The sequence below is a fragment of the Nerophis lumbriciformis genome, linkage group LG02 (genome assembly GCF_033978685.3).
Source record: "Nerophis lumbriciformis linkage group LG02, RoL_Nlum_v2.1, whole genome shotgun sequence".
NCBI classification, from domain to species: domain Eukaryota; kingdom Metazoa; phylum Chordata; class Actinopteri; order Syngnathiformes; family Syngnathidae; genus Nerophis; species Nerophis lumbriciformis.
This window is the reverse complement of record NC_084549.2, coordinates 54,522,824-54,544,713: the sequence shown is the minus strand read 5'-3', so window position 1 is coordinate 54,544,713 and position 21,890 is coordinate 54,522,824. Positions and strand designations below refer to the sequence as shown.

Sequence of the window (21,890 nt, the reverse complement as noted above, 5' to 3'; positions counted from 1 at the left end):
CAGGGGCGCAGTTGGCTCTCTCTCCTCTCACTTACTCACTCACTCGCCCTCTCTCTCCCTCTGGCGGAAGCGGCAGGCTCAAACAACCCGGTATTACAAGAAAACGTTGAGTTTTTGTACCGCTGTTTTTTTTACATCCCTGACAGGAATTTATTAATGTTATTTAAAGAAAAAAAAAGAAAAAAACCACACACACAGGCAGAGGGCACTTTTTAAGACGGGGCAAAAAAGGGCAGGGGCTCAAGCACCCATAGGGCCCTATGTGTGCACGTGCCTGTCCGTAGATATCGTAAGAATATGGTTTTAAAATTAGTTAAGCCTTTATTGTGTTCGAAAAATGAAAGAGTTAGCCATTTTTATGATATTAATGTGATTGTAAGGGACTATTGTTGATCTGATGTTGATGTGGTAAAACCTATTTCTTGTTTAAAAGCTACATACAATATTAACTGTTCTTTGTTCATGCACATAATAAATATTGATCAAGTGTTTGGACATATTCATTAAATCTATGTATTCTCGGTTGCCAAAAAGGAATTCAAAGTAATATTTTGATTTTTTTTTTTCTTTTTTTTTTTCATTTATTTATTCATTTCAGGCAATGACATAAAAAAGTACAAATATGACAACACATAATAATATACATTAATATAGTGCAAAAGGTAATGTATAGTATGTAATGCATGATTGTCAAGTTTTGCCTGAAAGGGAGTGGGAAGAAGATAATTTATTTAATCCCACCCCCAGTTCTCCATTCAGTGATTATTCACATGAGTTTCACTCTTACTTCAAGGATTATAATACAGATGTTGTATCATAGTGGCATTACCACAGGTAACAGTAATTATTACACTGTAACAATAATTTGTATCAACAATGTAGGAATAATGAATATACCAACAATGGTAATAGACAACATAGCAATAATGGTAAGGAAATATTGAGCACATGTTAACACTTTGAGACAGAGTACAGCAGCAGGTCAAATTAAAGACCCTCATCTCTATATTTGAACCAGACCCCATGTTTGTATAATAGTTTAAATCGATTAATAGTTTGGCATTGCTTGTGTTGTAAGTCCAGTTTGTTCCATAGTTTTACTCCGCATACAGACACACAAAAACGTTTACGCGTGGTTTGAGCTCTCGGCAATAAGAAATATCCAAAGCCTCTCAAGTTATGAGCCTGCACTCGTCTTATAAAAAAACGTTGTAGATTAGGCGGCAATCATTTGTTAAATGCTTTATATAAGATTATTAATGTATTATATTTAACAAAGTCATCAAATTTGAGCAACTTTGATTGCATAAACAGATTATAATATTGTGAATCACCCGCATCTCATCTTAGCATACATCACCCTTACGGGATGCACAGATGACATTTGTCAATATCAAAATATTATTACGAATCACGTTTTGGCAACCACTAACTTGTCGTTTGGGGTTAATTTCAACTTTTTAAAGGGTACTTCAACATGTAAACATTACAGTACATTTGATATTATCATATATGTAACTATCTTGAATGAATACATCCAAGCGCTTTATTAATATTTACTATCTGCGTGAACAAAGAACTGTTAATATTATATGTAGCTTCAAAACAAGAAAGAGATTCAAGCACATCAGCATCGGCTCAAAAACAGTCCTTGACAACCATGAATACCACAGAAATGGCAAGCGCTGTCATTTACCGGACAGGATAAAGGCTTACTGCAATTAATTTCAAACATATATTGCAATAATATAATATAAGTGTTTTCTTACATGTAGTAATCAGTTGTGCACAGACGAATACGTTTTTGGCAAAACACCGAACGCAGCAAATATTAAATTCAACTTAAAGTTGCGTGGATGTCACGCTTGATGCCTCACCTGCTGATGGCATCATAACAGTAAAAATTAAATGTGTTGAAACTTTTATTAGTAGATTGCACAGTATAGTACATATTCCGTACAATTGACCACTAAATGGTAACACCCCAATAAGTTTTTCAACTTGTTTAAGTCGGGGTCCAAGAAAATCAATTCATGGTCCTCTTCACTTTATCACAGGTGTATACATATTACAATGTGGAATATGTTACAACCCCACATTTTCTTTTTGGCGGTAAGTCCATCTCACAAGGAAAAACATGTGATTGGCTCTTCTTCGTAACCAACCCCTACCCGTCTTTCAATGCACGCCGTTAAAGGGCTGTGATTGGATATATTCCGAACTTGTCCCTCCGATCGACAAGACAAAATTAACTACGATTGGATATCGTTTCTGTCAACATTTTTGTCTCGTTTTTATTTGTTAACTAACATGTCAGACAATCGTGTCACCATCTTGGTCAACGTGCTGTTAGAGTATGTTGGTGACGAACCCCAAGATGCAGAGATGGCAGGCTTTGTCCAGGAAAACATGATTTAATTTAACAATATAGCAAAAAAACAAACAAAAGGGTACAAACAAAAGGCGCGCACAAGGCGGAGAAGAAACTTGGCTATGAACTAAAATAGCACAAAGGCTAACTGTCGACAAGAAACAAAAACACATACTGTGACACGAAGGAACTATGACATGAGCAGAGTGAACAAAAGTAGACAGAGCTACAACGACAAGTATTATGACAGGTAGTAGTGACAATAATCCAGCACTGACTGGAGAGGAAGGCAGGTTCAAATAGCAGCTGGCTGATTGACACCAGGTGTGGCCAGGTGCCAATCAGCCACAGCTGAGGGGACAAAGCACTCAGGGAGATAATCAGGAAATAACCAAAATAAGAGGGCTGACAGGAAACAAAGACAGGAAAAACCAAAACCTAACTGAACTGTCAGTGACAAACCTGACACGTGCCTTTGTTTTGATTAGTTAATGTCTTATTTTTACCTGTGTTATGATCCGCTGCCCGGATCATATTTTTGTTTTTGTTTTCAAGTCACTTGTGTTTTCAGCACCTCTTGAGTTTGTTTCTGTTGCCATGACGGCAGATTATAGTCACCTGCCTCTGGTTAGTGTCCCGGACGCGCACCTGTTGCCCGGGCACTAATCAGAGGGCTATTTTAGTTTACGCGCTGGCCTCATTCGGTCTGTTGGTTTTGTTTGCTCCTACGCAACAAGTTACGCTCCTAGTTTCGCTCATAGTTTACATTTTTGATATTAGCATCTTTGCTACCCTCTTGTTTTCCGTGCCGTGGTGCACCGCGCAGCATTTTGTTCTGCAATCAGAATAAATCATTTATTCTCACCTGCAAGCCGCTTCCTGACATCCCTCTGCATCTTGAAAAGACGACCTCCGGCATCACAATGCCACGTAAGCGTAACAGAAACCAACAGCAGACAGTCTTTTCGAAGAGGGCGTGGAGGATTCCGGCTACGGGACGTGGCTGGTCTTAAAGGCGATGGAGAGAGAGGCTCTCCAGTATTCCCCTTTGGAGCGCGAAGACCTTTTGTGGGGGCCTGACGGTTCGTTGGTCCATATCGACTCCGTCTGGCCCGGGGATGTCCGCTCACAGCCAGCCCGAACGCGAAAGCGGAAGTCAGCCAAGAAGACTTCGGCTCGCGGCAAAGACTCACCTATCCCACAACTTTTCCATCCGGAGCACAGCCAGCTACAAGCAGCCCAGGATTCTCCTCAAATATTTGGTAATTATAATGACCATATCTTCAAAGATTCCTCCGACTGGCCTGTCAATCACTGGGATTGCAGCTATGACGTCATTCCGTTGTCGCCCCCCGAGGACACGCCCCCGTCTACTTTTGATGACGTCATAGAAAAAGACATTTTTTTGCATTCTGTTAATTCTTTCTGTCAGCCATTTACAAATGACTTTAATTCTAAAATTAAGCATTATCAGGACATTTTTTTTAATTCTAGGTCTAGTCAGTCCCACTCACCTTCTGACTTTCAAGCTCAGCCCCCAATTACTTTGGCCCCACCCCCTAAGGCTCAAGCTCCACCCACTCCTCTGTCTGCTGTGCCACATGCTGCTCTGCCTTCTCCACTTCCTGTTCCAGCCCAGTCATCTTCCGAGACACCCCTCGAGAAGTACAGTCCTGCTTGGGTGGATGAGTGGTACCGGAAGGTACTGATTGAACTAAGACTTGAGGAACAATCCCAAGCGGCAAAGGACACTCCGCATGCTATTGAAGAGCAGAATAGAGAATTTGGACAATCAAAAGGGGAGGAGCCTACCCCCCTCCTCACCTCCTCCCTCCCACCCCTAAAGACTGTTCCAGACTGCACAAGACGCGTCTGGGATCCGCTTCTTGAGGGGGGGGCTAGTACTGGGTGCTTTGCTAGTGGGCAGGCACAGCTGCGCCCAGCCAAGCCCAAACCTCCATGCCGGCCTCCGCCACCAGTTCTCCAGCATGCTAAGCCGCAACCTCCTGCCCGGCCGCCACCACCAGTCCTTTGGCGTGCTAAGCCGCAACCCCCGGCCAGGCCACCTCCGCCAAAGTCACGACCAGCACCTGCTCCAAGTCTGGTTCCCACACCAGCAACTGCTCCAAGTCTGGTTCCCACACCAGCAACTGCTCCAAGTCTGGTTCCCACACCAGCAACTGCTCCAAGTCTGGTTCCCACACCAGCAACTGCTCCAAGTCTGGTTCCCACACCAGCAACTGCTCCAAGTCTGGTTCCCACACCAGCACCTGCTCCAAGTCTGGTTCCCGCACCAGCTCCAAGTCTGGTTCCCACACCAGCACCAGCTCCAAGTCTGGTTCCCACACCAGCACCTGCTCCGCCCACGCCGGCAGACGAGCCGCCTGCTCCGCCCACGTCAACAGCCCGGACGCCTGCTCCGCCCACGTCAACAGCCCGGACGCCTGCTCCGCCCACGCCGGCAGACGAGCCGCCTGCTCCGCCTCTGGCTCCGCCCACGCCGACAGACGAGCCGCCTGCTCCGCCTCTGGCTCCGCCCACGCCGACAGACGAGCCGCCTGCTCCGCCTCTGGCTCCGCCCACACCGACAGACGAGCCGCCTGCTCCGCCTCTGGCTCCGCCCACGCCGACAGCGACGACGCTTCCTGTTTCCACGGCGACGACGCTTCCTGTTTCCACGGCGACGACGCTTCCTGTTTCCACGGCGACGACGCTTTCTGCTTCCACGGCGACGACGCTTTCTGCTTCCACGGCGACGACGCTTCCTGCTTCCACGGCGACGACGCTTCCTGCTTCCACGGCGACGACGCTTCCTGCTTCCACGACGACGACGCTTCCTGTTTCCACGGCGACGACGACGCTTCCTGTTTCCACGGCGACGACGCTTCCTGTTTCCACGGCGACGACGACTCCTCCTGCTTCCACGGCGACGACGACTCCTCCTGCTTTCACGGCGACGTCTGCTCTCTCGTCCTCATCGTCGTCTCAGCGACCTCGAGTGGTCTGGCTGCGCAAGCGGCGCTCTCGGAGGTTTGTGTATGGACGCCAGTGGCGCAAACAGCAGCGACACCCGAGACGTAGTCGCAGAACTCTCCGGCTGCTGAACTTCTGGCGCCACTCACGCCCACCTTCTCGGCAGCCACGAATGTGGCCTTTCCGTGGTCGCCCGCCTCGCCTCCGGCAGCGGCGTTCCATTCGCCGCCGCCACCTGACTCGTCCCCGGTGGATTCGGGGACACGTGGCCTGGCGACCCTCCGCCAAATCCTCCCTCCACCCTCCCTTGACTCTTGAACTTTGTTATAGTCGGGGGGGTTTTAGTTTTGCCAGGGGACATCTGGAATCTGTCCCTTAAGGGGGGGGTACTGTTATGATCCGCTGCCCGGATCATATTTTTGTTTTTGTTTTCAAGTCACTTGTGTTTTCAGCACCTCTTGAGTTTGTTTCTGTTGCCATGACGGCAGATTATAGTCACCTGCCTCTGGTTAGTGTCCCGGACGCGCACCTGTTGCCCGGGCACTAATCAGAGGGCTATTTTAGTTTACGCGCTGGCCTCATTCGGTCTGTTGGTTTTGTTTGCTCCTACGCAACAAGTTACGCTCCTAGTTTCGCTCATAGTTTACATTTTTGATATTAGCATCTTTGCTACCCTCTTGTTTTCCGTGCCGTGGTGCACCGCGCAGCATTTTGTTCTGCAATCAGAATAAATCATTTATTCTCACCTGCAAGCCGCTTCCTGACATCCCTCTGCATCTTGAAAAGACGACCTCCGGCATCACAATGCCACGTAAGCGTAACAACCTGCTCAGTTTGAAGAAAAACCAAAACCACCCATGACGGCAGGACTGTCCAAACGGCTCGTTTGGAATTTGCACAAAGAAGGAAGGCAAGATTGTTTTATAAATACAGGTGAAACTCAGAAAATTACAATATTGTGCAAAAGTCCACTAATGTCAGCAATTAAACTTCAAATGTGATATAAACTCATTACATACAAAGTAAAATATATCAAGATGTTTGTGTTATAGTTTTGATGATAATGCTTTACTTACTATATTTGACAACCAAAAATGTTCTGAAATTTCTCGATTTGAGGTTTTCATAAACTGTAAACGCCCTGCGATGAGGTGGCGACTTGTCCAGGGTGTACGCCGCCTTCCGCCCGATTGTAGCTGAGATAGGCTCCAGCGCCCCCCGCGACCCCAAAGGGAATAAGCGGTAGAAAATGGATGGATGGATGGATAAACTGTAAACCATAATCCGCAAAATTATATCAAAAGAAGTCTTGAACTATCTTAAATCTAATTGCTGGTATTAACAAATCTTTGCACGACATTAAAATTTTTTGGAGTTTCACCTGTATCTCCGCAATGATTCCATGGTTTGATTTCATATTTTCAGGGCTTATGCAAATTCCAAATACACAAAAAGGTATTAATAGGTAAGAACATTTGATTTTGCATATTAGGTCACCTTTAAAGGGGAACATTATCACCAGACCTATGTAAGCGTCAATATATACCTTGATGTTGCAGAAAAAAGACCATATATTTTTTTAACCGATTTCCGAACTCTAAATGGGTGAATTTTGGCGAATTAAACGCCTTTCTAATATTCGCTCTCGGAGCGATGACGTCACAACGTGGCGTCACATCGGGAAGCAATCCGCCATTTTCTCAAACACCGAGTCAAATCAGCTCTGTTATTTTCAGTTTTTTCGACTGTTTTCCGTACCTTGGAGACATCATGCCTCGTCGGGGTGTTGTCGGAGGGTGTAACAACACGAACAGGGACGGATTCAAGTTGCACCAGTGGCCCAAAGATGCGAAAGTGGCAAGAAATTGGACGTTTGTTCTGCACACTTTACCGACGAAAGTTATGCTACGACAGAGATGGCAAGAATGTTTTGATATCCTGCGACACTCAAAGCAGATGCATTTCTAACGATAAAGTCAAAGAAATCTGCCGCCAGACCCCCATTGAATCTGCCGGAGTGTGTGAGCAATTTAGGGACAAAGGACCTCGGTAGCACGGCAAGCAATGGCGGCAGTTTTTTCCTGCAGACGAGCGAGCTAAACCCCCTATCGACCCTAGCTTCCCTGGCCTGCTGACATCAACTCCAAAACTGGACAGATCAGCTTTCAGGAAAAGAGCGCAGATGAGGGTATGTCTTCAGAATATATTAATTGATGAAAATTGGGCTGTCTGCACTCTCAAAGTGCATGTTGTTGCCAAATGTATTTCATATGCTGTAAACCTAGTTCATATTTGTTAGTTTCCTTTAATGCCAAACAAACACATACCATTCGTTGGTTAGAAGGCGATCGCCGAATTCGTCCTCACTTTCTCCCGTGTCGCTGGCTGTCGTGTCGTTTTCGTCGGTTTCGCTTGCAAACGGTTCAAACCGATATGGCTCAATAGCTTCAGTTTCTTCTTCAATTTCGTTTTCGCTACCTGCCTCCACACTACAACCATCCGTTTCAATACATTCGTAATCTGTTGAATCGCTTAAGCCGCTGAAATCCGAGTCTGAATCCGAGCTAATGTCGCTATAGCTTGCTGTTCTTTCCGCCATGTTTGTTTGTGTTGGCTTCACTATGTGATGTCACATTAAAATGGACGGGTGGTTAAAATCAGGCACTTTGAAGCTTTTTTTAGGGGTATTGCGTGATGGGTAAAATTTTGAAAAAAACTTCGAAAAATATAATAAGCCACTGGGAACTGATTTTTAATGGTTTTAACCATTCTGAAATTGTGATAATGTTCCCCTTTAAGGGATGAACTTAATAGATATTTTTTTTGTGATATAAAGTTTGCACGAGTTTAAATACATGCAAACTCTTAGTAGTTGAACTGTTTCAAAGTACATATTTCTACAACCATGTGGAACAGTTCCAAAGTATTTCACTCCTTCTCTACATGTAGGGCTATAACTAAATGTTCATATCACGTTTATTATCGTGACCAAAATGATCACAGTTATTATTATCGCAAATGGGCTCACACTGAAAACTTTTGACCAAGTTTTTTTTCCAAATAATTAAAATAAACACACTTTTAGAAAACGTTTTGTGTTTTCTTATACTTTACTGACAGTGTTTTAGTCTCAGTATTGCATCGGTTTTAATGACGTAGCCTTGTTTCAAGTAATGGTTTGTACTGCAGTACTTCAAGATTTATTTAAATGAAAAGTGCATTCAAATATAATATATTATTATTTATAGAGATGTCCAATAATATCGGGCTGCCGATATTATCGGCCGATAAATGCTTTAAAATGTAATATCGGAAATTATCTGTCAGGTTCAAACACTGATGACATCTGTTAAACAAGACAAAAAGGCAAGGAATCAAACAGAGACAGAATTAAATTTGGACTCAATTGAGGAGAGACGGCGTTGACCTGTAACCTCTTACAGTGTCTTAGCACGCTCTGACGAAAAAGGTTTTCGTCTCCTCTTTTATTTAAATATTCAATGTTTACGCAACAACACATGTCTCAATAGGAATGGAGAGTATGTAAAACAGTCATTGTTTTCGGTCACATTGAAGACAAAAGAAGAAGATGCCTCGGGCTTGGGCTCTTCCTGGATCCAGCTGGGGCAGGTTTTCGAGGACAACGGATAACCCCTCCCGTCTCCTTCCATCGTATACAGCGGAATCTTCCAAGACTTTTGCTTGGTACAACAAAGACAGCTTCTTGCCTGTTCATTGGGAACTCAGAACGGAAAGTTTTTTGATAATTTAAATAAAATTTCTCTGACATTATCGGTAACGGTTTGGAAATGATCAGTATCTGTTTAAAAAAGTAAAATTTATGACTTTTTAAAACGCCGCTGTACGGAGTGGTGCACGGACGTCGGGAGAAGTACAGAGCGCCAATAAACCTTAAAGGCACTGCCTTTGCATGCCGGTCCAATCACATAATATCTACGGCTTTTCACACACACAAGTGAATGCATCCATACTTGGTCAACAGCCATACAGATCCCACCGAGGGTGGCCGTATAAACAACTTTAACACTGTTACAAATATGCGCCACACTGTGAACCCACACCAAACAAGAATGACAAACACATTTCGGGAGAACATCCGCACCGTAAGACAACATAAACACAACAGAACAAATACCCAGAACCCCTTGCAGCACTAAATCTTCCGGGACGCTACAATATACACCCCCCCCCCCCCAGCCCCCCACTTGTCAACGTTGTATTTGTGTTGTAAATTATTGGACAGGAAATGACCAAATTCCAATGGTCAAATCAACGTCAGAACCCAACATTGATTAAACGTCGTCAAAAAGCATGTTGTTCCAACGTTAGGTTTTAGTTGCTCAACGTCAGGACTTAATTCAAGTCCTCAACGTTGTTTTAATGTTTTGCGCTTGCTGGGTATAAGTTTTTATCGGGGTATATCGTTTCGTTAGGGGTAATGATGTCTTTTGTTTTAATGTTAGCATTTAAGCTAGTGAGCTGGCAGTAGTCGCTCCGTCAGTTTATTAATGTGCAGTTATCAATTTCGATCGTTTAAGCTTAAAATGGTAATACTAACTGGTGGCTTACAGCGGTTACCCTTTACGTTATCGTTACATCCCTATCCACATGTATCACTGATTCATCATCAACATTTTTTGTTGTCGTTAGTACTTACACACTAAAACAGTGGTTCTCAACCTTTTTTCAGTGATGTACCCCCTGTGAACATTTTTTTTTATTCAAGTACCCCCTAATCAGAACAAAGCATTTTTGGTTGAAAAAAAGAGATAAAGAAGTAAAATACAGCACTATGTCATCAGTTTCTGATTTATTAAATTGTATAACAGTGCAAAATATTGCTCATTTGTAGTGGTCTTTCTTGAACTTTTTGGAAAAAAAGATATACAAATAACTAAAAACTTGTTGAAAAATAAACAAGTGATTCAATTATAAATAAAGATTTCTACACATAGAAGTAATCATCAACTTAAAGTGCCCTCTTTGGGGATTGTAATAGAGATCCATCTGGATTCATGAACTTAATTCTAAACATTTCTTCACAAAATATAAATCTTTAACATCAATATTTATGGAACATGTCCACAAAAAAATCTAGCTGTCAACACTGAATATTGCATTGTTGCATTTCTTTTCACAGTTCTTTTTGACAGACATTTTAGTGAGAAACACTGAGTTTATGAACTTACATTCATATTTTGTTGAAGTATTATTCAATAAATATATTTATAAAGGATTTTTTAATTGTTGCTATTTTTAGAATATTTAAAAAAAATCTCACGTACCCCTTGGCATACCTTCAAGTACCCCCAGGGGTACGCGTACCCCCATTTGAGAACCACTGCACTAAAACATGCTGGGTTATTTTGATAACCCAATTTATGAGTTGCGAATGTTGGGTTACATTTTGGAGTTATTTTTTGAGTTATAAGGGTATTATTTTAACTCAATTTCTGGGTTTTCAAATCTATGAACCATTTTTGAGTTGTTTTTCAATGAGTAATGCATTTTTGAGTAAAAGGCTTTTTTTAATTATAAGGGTACTTTTTTCTTGAAGGAAATTTTATTAAGGATTAATCTCATCAACATTATTTACAATCACACATCTTATATACATGAAAATATTTGAGCATGCTGTATATAACTACTATAACCATACACTGCAATTCTTGTTAAAAAAAACGTCACTCATATCTTGCTTTTGAGTATATTTGTCATGATCCGTTGCCCGCATCATGTTTTGTTTAGTTTTTGACTCCCTCAGTTCTTTTTTCAGCACCCCTGGGTTTGTGTTTTAGTTGTCATGCGCTCTGATTAGTTTAACCTGGCTCTGATTAGTGTTCGGGACGCTCACCTGCTCCTGGGCACTAATCAGAGAGCTACTTATTTCCTGCTTTTCGCCACACTCAGGCTGGCTTTCTTATTTGCTTCATGCACCATTTACGTTTGTGATCCATGCTTTTGATTCTTGATTCCTGAGCTAAGTTTTGCCTTAGCTCCCCGTGCTATCGGCACGCTCGCTTTGTTTGTTTGTTCCTGCAACCACATTTCGCGAAGTTGGGAGAGTGGCCGTGCAGGCAATCTGAGGGTTACTGGTTCAATCCCCACCTTCTACCATCCTAGTCACGTCCGTTGTGTCCTTGAGCAAGACACTTCACCCTTGCTCCTGATGGGTCCTGGTTAGAGCCTTGCATGGCAGCTCCCGCCATCAGTGTGTGAATGTGTGAATGTGGAAATAGTTTCAAAGCGTTTTGAGTTCCTTAAAAAAAAAAAAAAGGTAGAAAAGCGCTATACAAGTATAACCATTTACCATTTACCATTCCTGCCTGATTTATGAGATTAAATCATTTTCTTACCTGTACCTTGCCTCCGGAGTTTTCCATCTGCATCCTGGGAGGACCACCCATGCAGTAAAATGCGACCCCGACGTGACAATATTTTAATGGAATTAAAATCATTTTGATCAGTAGTTGGGAAGGAGTAGGACAAACCAACAGTAAAATGTATAATTTATAACCAACTATTGGGTCAAGGAGCGCTAAATTGCTCAACCCAATAGTTGGGTTTGGAATAACCCAACATTGTAGTGAGCATAACTCAGCTTTTGTGGTAAATACATTCAACCCAATAGTTGGGTTATGAATCAACCAACATTGAGTTAGAATAATTAAACTTTTGTGTTAAATAATTCAACCCAATAATTTGGTTGGGAATAACCCAACATTAAGTTATCATAACTCAACTTTTTGGTGAAATAATTCAAAGCACAAGTTGGGTTGAAAAAATTCACCCAAAATGTTGAGTTAAAATAACTCATATTAGCAGTTGGGTTAAAAATGGGTTATTTTAACCCAACATTTTTTTAGTGTGTACTGACATTAAGAAAATAAGTATTTGATCTTCTAGTCATTGTGTTTACCCTCTTACACTTTACCTATGAACACTTAAATGTTATGGTGGTTTTATTTGAACCAAAATAATTATTTAATGAAGGTAATAATTACGAACGTTATAAATTGAACTTATTCATTCTATATTTAGGTGCCAACGATAGCTCTGGTGGGATCAGGAGGAGGAAGCAGAGCAATGACAGGACTGCTTGGTTGCTTGAAGAGCTTGAAGAACTTAAATGTGCTCGATTCTGTCACTTATATCACCGGAGTGTCTGGATCTACTTGGTAAGTTCCGTGTTGTAGTTTTTTATCAACACGTAAGTACGCAGTTCTGCTTCAAGTAAAATGATAGCGCAAAAACAACACACTGTAAAGAAAACACACTCCTTATTTAATGTTTCAATATCCAGTCCAGTAAGTTTTAGCCAGTTCCAGATTATGTGTATCAGATCTGTCTCGTGTCTCTACGTTGTAATAAAAAAGGGAAAATAATAATAACAGATAGACATCCTTTTCAATGGAAGAAAGAAGGAAACAAAAAAATCAGCAATTTTTAAGTCAATAATAATTTGGGGTATCCAGATACAACATTTTTACTTCCAATGGGATATTATAGCCTTGAGTATTGAACAATACCGATATTGATTTGATATGATAGGCGAGACTTCAAAATAAATATGTACTCACCTTCACGCCTTGCCCGCGCCAACTTTCCTTTGCATTCCGGGAAAACACAACATCCCAAGGTCCACGTTTTTGCTGGTGACATTCTGTCAAAACGTGGACCTTGGGATGTTGTGTTTTTCCGGAATGCAAGGGAAAGTTGACGCGGGCAAGGCGTGAAGGTGAGTACATATTTATTTTCACACTAACAAAAAGAACCAAAGGTGCGCAAGGCGGAAGTACAAAAACTTGGCTAATGAAACAAAACTTGCACAAAGGCAGAAACTATGAACAATAAACAAAAACGTATTTGGCATGCAACTATGGTAGCATGAAGTCAAACAGAGTTAGCAGGGGTGTCAGAAGTAGCATGGCATGAAGTGAGCAGAGGTATGATAGGATAGATAATGTCACCAGGACGATCAACAGAAAAAGACAATGCAAAGCATACTTGATCAACAGCCATACAGGTCACACTGAGGGTGGCCGTATAAACAACTTTAACACTGTTACAAATATGCGCCACACTGTGAACCCACACCAAACAAGAATGACAAACACATTTCGGGAGAACATCCGCACCCCCCCCATTGCCCGAATTCGGAGGTCTCAAGGTTGGCAAGTATGCGCCCAGGTGCGCTCTTGGAGGCGCAATCAACACAGCGCACAGATGAGTGCACATTGGCATGCGCCCGGGCCGTGACACAGCGCGCTCTAATTGGTTTGGTCTCCTCAGTGGCACATACTACTGGAGTATTGATATATTTGGTTTATTTAGCCATTTATATGATTGGAAATACTTTATTTACAACCCAAAAAATTTTGAATATGCAAAACATTTCTCCCCCCCAAAAAACTGCCATATGGTGAAACCATAACATTTGAAGTGCGATGTAGCTCGGGACGATTGTAAATTAGTTTCCTGATTGAGTTGGAATTGGCATCCATGTTTGTGCTGTTGAGATGCTAAATAATTGATCATTTATTGTCAAATTTAGTGACACCACCGTGTAATGCAAGCAGAAAATACTTGAGATCCAGTTGAAATTCAGTTGTTTGTGATCAATGTGGCAAACAAATGGTGACTCTACTATTGCCATTTCTATGTACCGTATTTTTCGGAGTATAAGTCGCACCGGAGTATAAGTCGCACCTGCCGAAAATGCATAATAAAGAAGGGAAAAACATATATAAGTCGCACTGGAGTATAAGTCGCATTTTTGGGGGAAATTTATTTGATAAAACCCAACACCAAGAATAGACATTTGAAAGGCAATTTAAAATAAATAAAGAATAGTGAACAACAGGCTGAATAAGTGTAAGTTATATGACGCATAAATAACCAACTGAGAGCGTGCCTGGTATGTTAACGTAACATATTATGGTAAGAGTCATTCAAATAACTATAACATATAGAACATGCTATACGTTTACCAAACAATCTGTCACTCCTAATCGCTAAATCCCATGAAATCTTATATGTCTAGACTCTTACGTGAATGAGCTAGATAATATTATTTTACGGTAATGTGTTAATAATTTCACACATAAGTCGCTCCTGAGTATAAGTCGCACCCCCGGCCAAACTATGAAAAAAACTGCGACTTATAGTCTGAAAAATACGGTATTTGCATTTTAATGCTGTTCATATACACTGTATTATCTTCATGGACAGGGCTATGTCTGCATTGTATCAAGATGCAAACTGGTCACATGACGGCATAGACAGTACCATTGCTGAAATAAAGAAGGAGATTACTAAAGATTTCCTGAGTGTCTTCACGCCGGAGAAAATGCAATATTACAGCCAAGAGATGGAAGAAAAAATTAAGAATGGCCATAACGCGTCACAAACTGACATGCCGGGCCTCATATATGAACAGATTGTCTTCGGGAAGGTAAGTAATGTAGCTGGAAAATTACTGTATTTTTGTCTTTTTGTCTTTTTGTTTCGGAAAGGATCCTCTTAATATGGGTTGACATTTGCAGAAGATGACCAGTACTCTCGCAGAGCAGCAGAAGGCAGTAAATGAAGGACAAAACCCTTTGCCCGTGTACACTGCTGTCAACATAAAGGACAAGATAGGCTGTGAATCTGAAAATGGTAAATTTGGATTCTTTTTATTTGGACACTTTCTTACACATGCACGTGTTACCACCTTTGTTAGCTTATGTACGCACTCCCATGAATAAATCATAGTGACCAAAAATCAAAAGTGAACTACGGTAGTTAGAAGAATATGTAGCGGCTAGACCGAGGAAGGACCATGTCACCTTTCTTCTCATTATTCAATTTTTCCCTTCAATGTCACCCAAGCGAGAGGAGGACATTTCGTCCTAAAGAAGTAAAGTGAAATTAAATATGGTTAAATGTTGGAAAAAATTTAGATATCAACATTTTTTGCATGTTTGGTCAAAGCTGCTCAAATGCCGGGACTATCATCATAAACAAAGAACATGTGAAAGAATCTGCTCCATTACGTGGACTTTAATAACTATGCACTGTAGCGGTCTCATCTCAGACTGTACAACTCCTCTCTCGGGGGTAGGGGGGATGCTAGGAAGACAGGGGATGCAAAACAATAACAATACTGAAATAAACTGCAACAAAAAACAGTGCAATAACAGTGCAATACATTTTCATAACATGGTCACTACTGCCTAGTTTCTCTTGTTATATTCTTATTTTTACTGTTATATTTTTATTCTTATTGTTGCTTTTTATTTTTATTCTCATTGTAATATTTTCTATTTTAATTCCATTTATACACCCATTATTTATTTTTTACTTTTTAAATTCAATCTCAATTCTGTACACTGCTGCTGGAATTTTAATTTTCCTAAGGGAACTCTCCTGAAGGAATCAATAAAGTACTATCTATCTATCTATCTATCTATCTATCTATCTATCTATCTATCTATCTATCTATTACAGACAATTCTTCTTCAGTATAAGTAGGGATGATGTTCGAAATCGGTTCTCCCGGTTGTTCGATAAGAAAAGAACCGATTCCATGGACTCGAATCCCTTTTTGAGAACCGATTCCCGTTATCGAGGTCACTATAGTAAAGAAAAACAGTTGGTTCTTTATTCGAATCCCTGGGAACGAATCCCTTCCCACTAACAGGAAATGCCCTGTGGGACCTGCAATGTTATGCCCATTTGATTGTAGACTCTTACTGACACCTTGTGGCGATATGAAAATACTACGCGTCATTAGTTTGGGCACTTACGGGTTGAGACAATTGAGAAGTAGACAAGTTGTATTAGCTCTTACAAGCCTTGGAAAAGATAAGTCTGTAAGTAAACTGTATAACTTGTTTATGTAACTCACTATTAAGGTGGAAAGTGGTTAAGTTTGATACTAAGATGTTTATTGAAAAACGATTTTTGTGCACTGTTTCAATTGATGTTTTGAGGACTTAAAATGGCTGCCAGTCGTGTATTTCCACCATCGAAATAGTTTCAACACTCAGAAGTATTTGTTTGATGATAGTACTGTATATTTGTGTGAAGCTAATATTTACATGTTGTGTATTACATTTCAGTATGTTAATTGAATTACATAGCTTATACATTTGTCATTGTGTGTAATTCAGTTTAAAAAAAAAAAAACAGTACAGTGCAAGACAAAAGTAAAGATAGGAAAAGACAAAGCAAGATCAACAACAATAAAGAGCCTAAATGGATTAATCTGCTTTGGATTGTTTGTGAGCTGTCTGCCAAACTGTATAACCTCAACACGTATAGTGAGGGCAGAACAGGCAATATGCAATTATTGCCAGGCTTCGCTCTCATGTAAAGGGGGAAGAATTGTTGATTGATGACTGTGGTGTTCTTAGTGTCATAGTGTGTGTAGTTAGTATGTTCCAATAGCAGCAGAAGTGCACTTTTTGGAGAGCTGTATTATTTTCAGTTTTGTGCCCAAGGGACTGATTTTATTTAACACTATATTATTATTTATACACCTATAGTGATCACAGAGACAGGTTGTTTTTGTGTTACTGTATATATTTGTCTTTCTGAAAAATCCCACTTAATATACTTTGGGTAACAACAGTCAATATTTTTTATTTTATTTTTTTAAGGGGGTAACAGTCAATATTTATTTATTTATTTTTTTTTCTTATAAAATAAAAGTGAGCTTTTGTTAAACCAAATATTGTGTTTTTTTCCATATACAACAACCTATCTGGATTCGATAAGAGAATCGATAAGGAATAGGTTCGATAAGAGGATTCGATAATGGGCTCGAACTCGATAATTTCTTATCAAACATCATCTCTAGTTATAAGTCTGTCTTACTCTTCCTTATAATAAGGAATGGGTACCAAATTTGGTACTTTTCATATGAAATGTATTCAGTACTACCAATCATGTAAAATCAAACAGTACTATATTTCGATTTGTGTCGTGTGACCTTTTCCAAAAATTGTTTTAAATTGATTTGTGAAAGTATCAACGGATAACCTTAAATAAATGACAACTACACTTTACATATTAAAATAACTTGTATCCATGCACGCCATGTGTATGTATATATATATATATATACAGTATATATGTATGTATATATATATGTATAAATACATATATATATATATACAAATATATATATATATAATAATAATAATAATAACTGGGATTTATATAGCGCTTTTCTAAGTACCCAAAGTCGCTATATATATATATATATATATATATATATATATATATATATATATATATATATATATATATATATATATATATACTCATTTATCAGGTTATTGTTATTCTCGTGGCATTCAACTGATTAGTTGTCTTAGAAGACGTTTGTCCTCTCATTCGAGTCGTTTTTCATCAGTTCAGGCTTGCCTGAGCTATTGGTGCCAAGGTCCTATCTATTTATCCTCTAACATGAGGAGGAGTGTACGCACAGGATTGAATGCTTATGTTCTGTTGTGGTGTAAAAAAGAATGTGTCCATCAACAAATGTTAACCAAAGAATCAAATCGTTTGTACACCATATTGAATCGTTTATACAGTAAATCGTATCGAATCATTCATACACTAAATCAAAATCGAATCGTTCTGTTTTATAAATACATTGTTTTTGAATCGCATTGTAACCCATTAAGAACACGAAAAAGTGACGGAAATTTGTACTCTATATGTTCAAATGTGAAAGGTGCCCATCCCTACTGGCAAAGCTCTTTTTATGTGCAAGACAAAAAAAAAGTAAGGAATTGCTCTTTTTTATATATTCCTGTTTCATTTCATTCTTGTATTTAATCTTTTTTTTTAAACTCTAGTTGTATGTACTTGACTGACTCACGTATGAATTTAACTAAAACTTGACTCCAATGGCCATCGAATGAACAGAATTTGCAGATTGAGGACCGTCTGCATTTTCATCAAGTTGAAAGTTATTATTTATGCATATTTGATGTTAACAACTTAACATGTTCTACTCTTCATTAAAACATGAACAGAGTGGTGTGAGTTCACGCCCTACGAGGTTGGCATTCAAAAGTACGGGGCGTTTGTGAAAGCTGAAGACTTCGGCAGTCAGTTCTTCCTTGGACATCTCATCAAAAAACTCCCAGAAGTCTATATCTCTTATCTGATCGGTAAGAATATTGCTTTTGACTGTAATGTTATTGCACCACAACAGGGTAAGTCAAAGTCACAATACTTCAATTCTATTTGGATTAGGAATATGGAGCAGCTTCTTTTCTGTCAACATGACTGAACTATTGATGCACAGCACTGACTATGAACTCAACTGGGATGCCTGGTTTGGACCAGATGTCACCGACTTAGGTAAATATACCTTATGTTTTACTACGCTTCTTTCTAACTCTTTTTTACGTTACACAAAAATCCTTTATCATGTCAAATAAAAACATTTCCCCGCCAATTTTTTGCGGATTACACCCTATCGAGCATCTGTTCGTTAGTTTGCATGGTCTGTGCAATTCATGGACATAATGTATGTGATTGCACGTGAAGATTGAAATACATGATATGATAGGTTTGCCAGACACACAAGAGCTGAAAAAACCCCACAATGATGTTTAGCTTGCCAAAGTTTTCCATAGGACCCCCAGTACATTACTTTATGTACAATTTTGCGGTGAAACACAAAGCAAAAGATGATGTGCATATTACAAACCCCGTTTCCATATGAGTTGGGAAATTGTGTTAGATGTAAATATAAACGGAATACAATGATTTGCAAATCATTTTCAACCCATATTCAGTTGAATATGCTACAAAGACAACATATTTGATGTTCAAACTGATAAACATTTTTTTTTGTGCAAATAATCATTAACTTTAGAATTTGATGCCAGCAACATGTGAAAAGAAGTTGGGAAAGGTGGCAATAAATACTGATAAAGTTGAGGAATGCTCATCAAACACTTATTTGGAACATCCCACAGGTGAACAGGCAAATTGGGAACAGGTGGGTGCCATGATTGGGTATAAAAGTAGATTCCATGAAATGCTCAGTCATTCACAAACAAGGATGGGGCGAGGGTCACCACTTTGTCAACAAATGCATGAGCAGCTAAGCCCGTGACCTTCGATCCCTCAGGCTGTACTGCATCAACAAGCGACATCAGTGTGTAAAGGATATCACCACATGGGCTTAGGAACACTTCAGAAACCCACTGTCAGTAACTACAGTTGGTCACTACATCTGTAAGTGCAAGTTAAGGCGAAAACCGTTTATCAACAACACCCAGAAACGTCGTCGGCTTCGCTGGGCCTGAGCTCATCTAAGATGGAGTGATACAAAGTGGAAAAGTGTTCTGTGGTCTGACGAGTCCACATTTCAAATTGTTTTTGGAAACTGGACGTCGTGTCCTCCGGACCAAAGAGGAAAAGAACCATCTGGATTGTTATAGGCGCAAAGTTGAAAAGCCAGCATCTGTGATGGTATGGGGGTGTATTAGTGCCCAAGACATGGGTAACTTACACATCTGTGAAGGCGCCATTAATGCTGAAAGGTACATACAGGTTTTGGAGCAACATATGTTGCCATCCAAGCAACGTGATCATGGACGACCCTGCTTATTTCAGCAAGACAATGCCAAGCCACGTGTTACATCAACGTGGCTTCATTGTAAAAGAGTGCGGGTACTAGACTGGCCTGCCTGTAGTCCAGACCTGTCTTCCATTGAAAATGTGTGGCGCATTATGAAGCCTAAAATACCACAACGGAGACCCCCGGACTGTTGAACAACTTAAGCTGTACATCAAGCAAGAATGGGAAAGAATTCTACCTGAGAAGCTTAAAAAATGTTTCTCCTCAGTTCCCAAACGTTTACTGAGTGTTGTTAAAAGGAAAGGCCATGTAACACAGTGGTGAACATGCCCTTTCCCAACTTCTTTGTCACGTGTTGCTGGCATCAAATTCTAAATTTAATGATTATTTGCAAAAAAAAAAAAGTTTATCAGTTTGAACATCAAATATGTTGTCTTTGTAGCATATTCAACTGAATATGCGTTGAAAATGATTTGCAAATCATTGTATTCCGTTTATATTTACATCTAACACAATTTCCCAACTCATATGGAAACGGGGTTTGTATATCACAGAGTGCAGTGTTTATCAAATAGTGGGTCGAGACCGCTGGGGGGGTCGTGGTGAGGTGTCAGCAGGTTAATATGTTCATTATTTGTGTCTACACTCTCGTATTCATGTTGAATTAATACAGACGCCTGTAGCTAGGTGGCAGCATTCCACTCAGTAGATGCCCAGTAACTACACAGTGGTAGTAGTGGTAAGTACACAGGAGCACGAGTACAGAGCTAACAGGGGCGAAGAGATGGAGAAGTTTGTCACAGGAACAAAATGAAAAAAGGAGTCTCTGCCAGCAGGGAATGGAAAGAATGTAACTCAGCTTGTGCAGAATTTTTTTTATAAATATTGTCAAATCCTCAATAGTAACTCAATTCAGAGGGGGTCGCGGTAAAAGCAATTGAAACTGGCCATTGTGATGAATTGGCGACTTGTTCGGGGTGTGCCCTGCCTTCCGCCCCCTACCAAATGGATGGATGACCTGACCTGGTTGCTTACTTCAGGACAGGTAATAGAAATCTGATAGCATTTACCATGATTAAAAAAATATATAGCTAATAATATTTCAGTTAAGTTTAATGAGAGTATCTGTGTCATGATTTGTACCCAGGTGGATTGAAGAAACAGAGAAACTGACGAAAAAAGTATTTCATTTATAGTCGCTAACAAATAGCAAAATAAAAATGGTTTTTAAAATGGTGAACTGACACTGTAGTAAATGTGAATACAAAAGAAATATAGCCGTGGAATTTCAATAATAAGGTTGCTTGAGCCAAATTAAGAACTTCTAAATACATACAACACACACCACACGATCAAAAATGTAAAATGGGTCGTTCCACCCGGATAGCGGAAAACCTAGCGTGGAACACGTCACTCAACACAGACGTCATCAAAGCGCACCTTTAAAGGGGAACTATGCTCTTAAATCTACATTTGAAACACTTCCTTGTGGTCTAGATAATATGTATTGGATATACTTTCTGGTAAAATCTGTCTCCACAGTCACGTTTATAACAATATTTTGTGAGTTTCTGCAAGGTGTTGGTTTGTGGAGGCGTTCCCAGATTGCAAATTAAACCACACTCCACCCTCTCCAAAAAAAATCATAATTTGTCTTTTGTAAATATACACATAGCATCACCGCTATTTTTGCCCAGATACAGTTGAAAATAAACTTCATAAGCATTGTCTCGATTCATCTGGTCACAAAATTATGTAAACCTGATCTGTTTCTGCTTATACATTTTACTCCATATCAAACTGAAGGGGAAAGTTTAAAAAACATTACAGGGCTTTGTCCTACATATAAAATACATACAACTAGTAATGAAGTCTCATTTTCGGGGGCGTCCTTAGTACTCTCACACAGACACAGCGACAGGTTTTTACCGC

General features: G+C 40.1%; 1 protein-coding gene across 1 annotated transcript in view; it reads left to right on the top strand.

Moving 5' to 3' along the window:
- LOC133619820 (cytosolic phospholipase A2 beta-like) overlaps positions 1-21,890 on the top strand; it is an 81,366-nt gene that overhangs the window by 46,881 nt on the left and 12,595 nt on the right. The window contains exons 16-20 of the mRNA XM_061981120.1: positions 12,407-12,543; positions 14,597-14,819; positions 14,911-15,025; positions 18,397-18,534; positions 18,620-18,727. Coding sequence (XP_061837104.1) covers positions 12,407-12,543; positions 14,597-14,819; positions 14,911-15,025; positions 18,397-18,534; positions 18,620-18,727 — 721 coding nt within the window. The remainder of the gene's footprint in view (positions 1-12,406; positions 12,544-14,596; positions 14,820-14,910; positions 15,026-18,396; positions 18,535-18,619; positions 18,728-21,890) is intronic.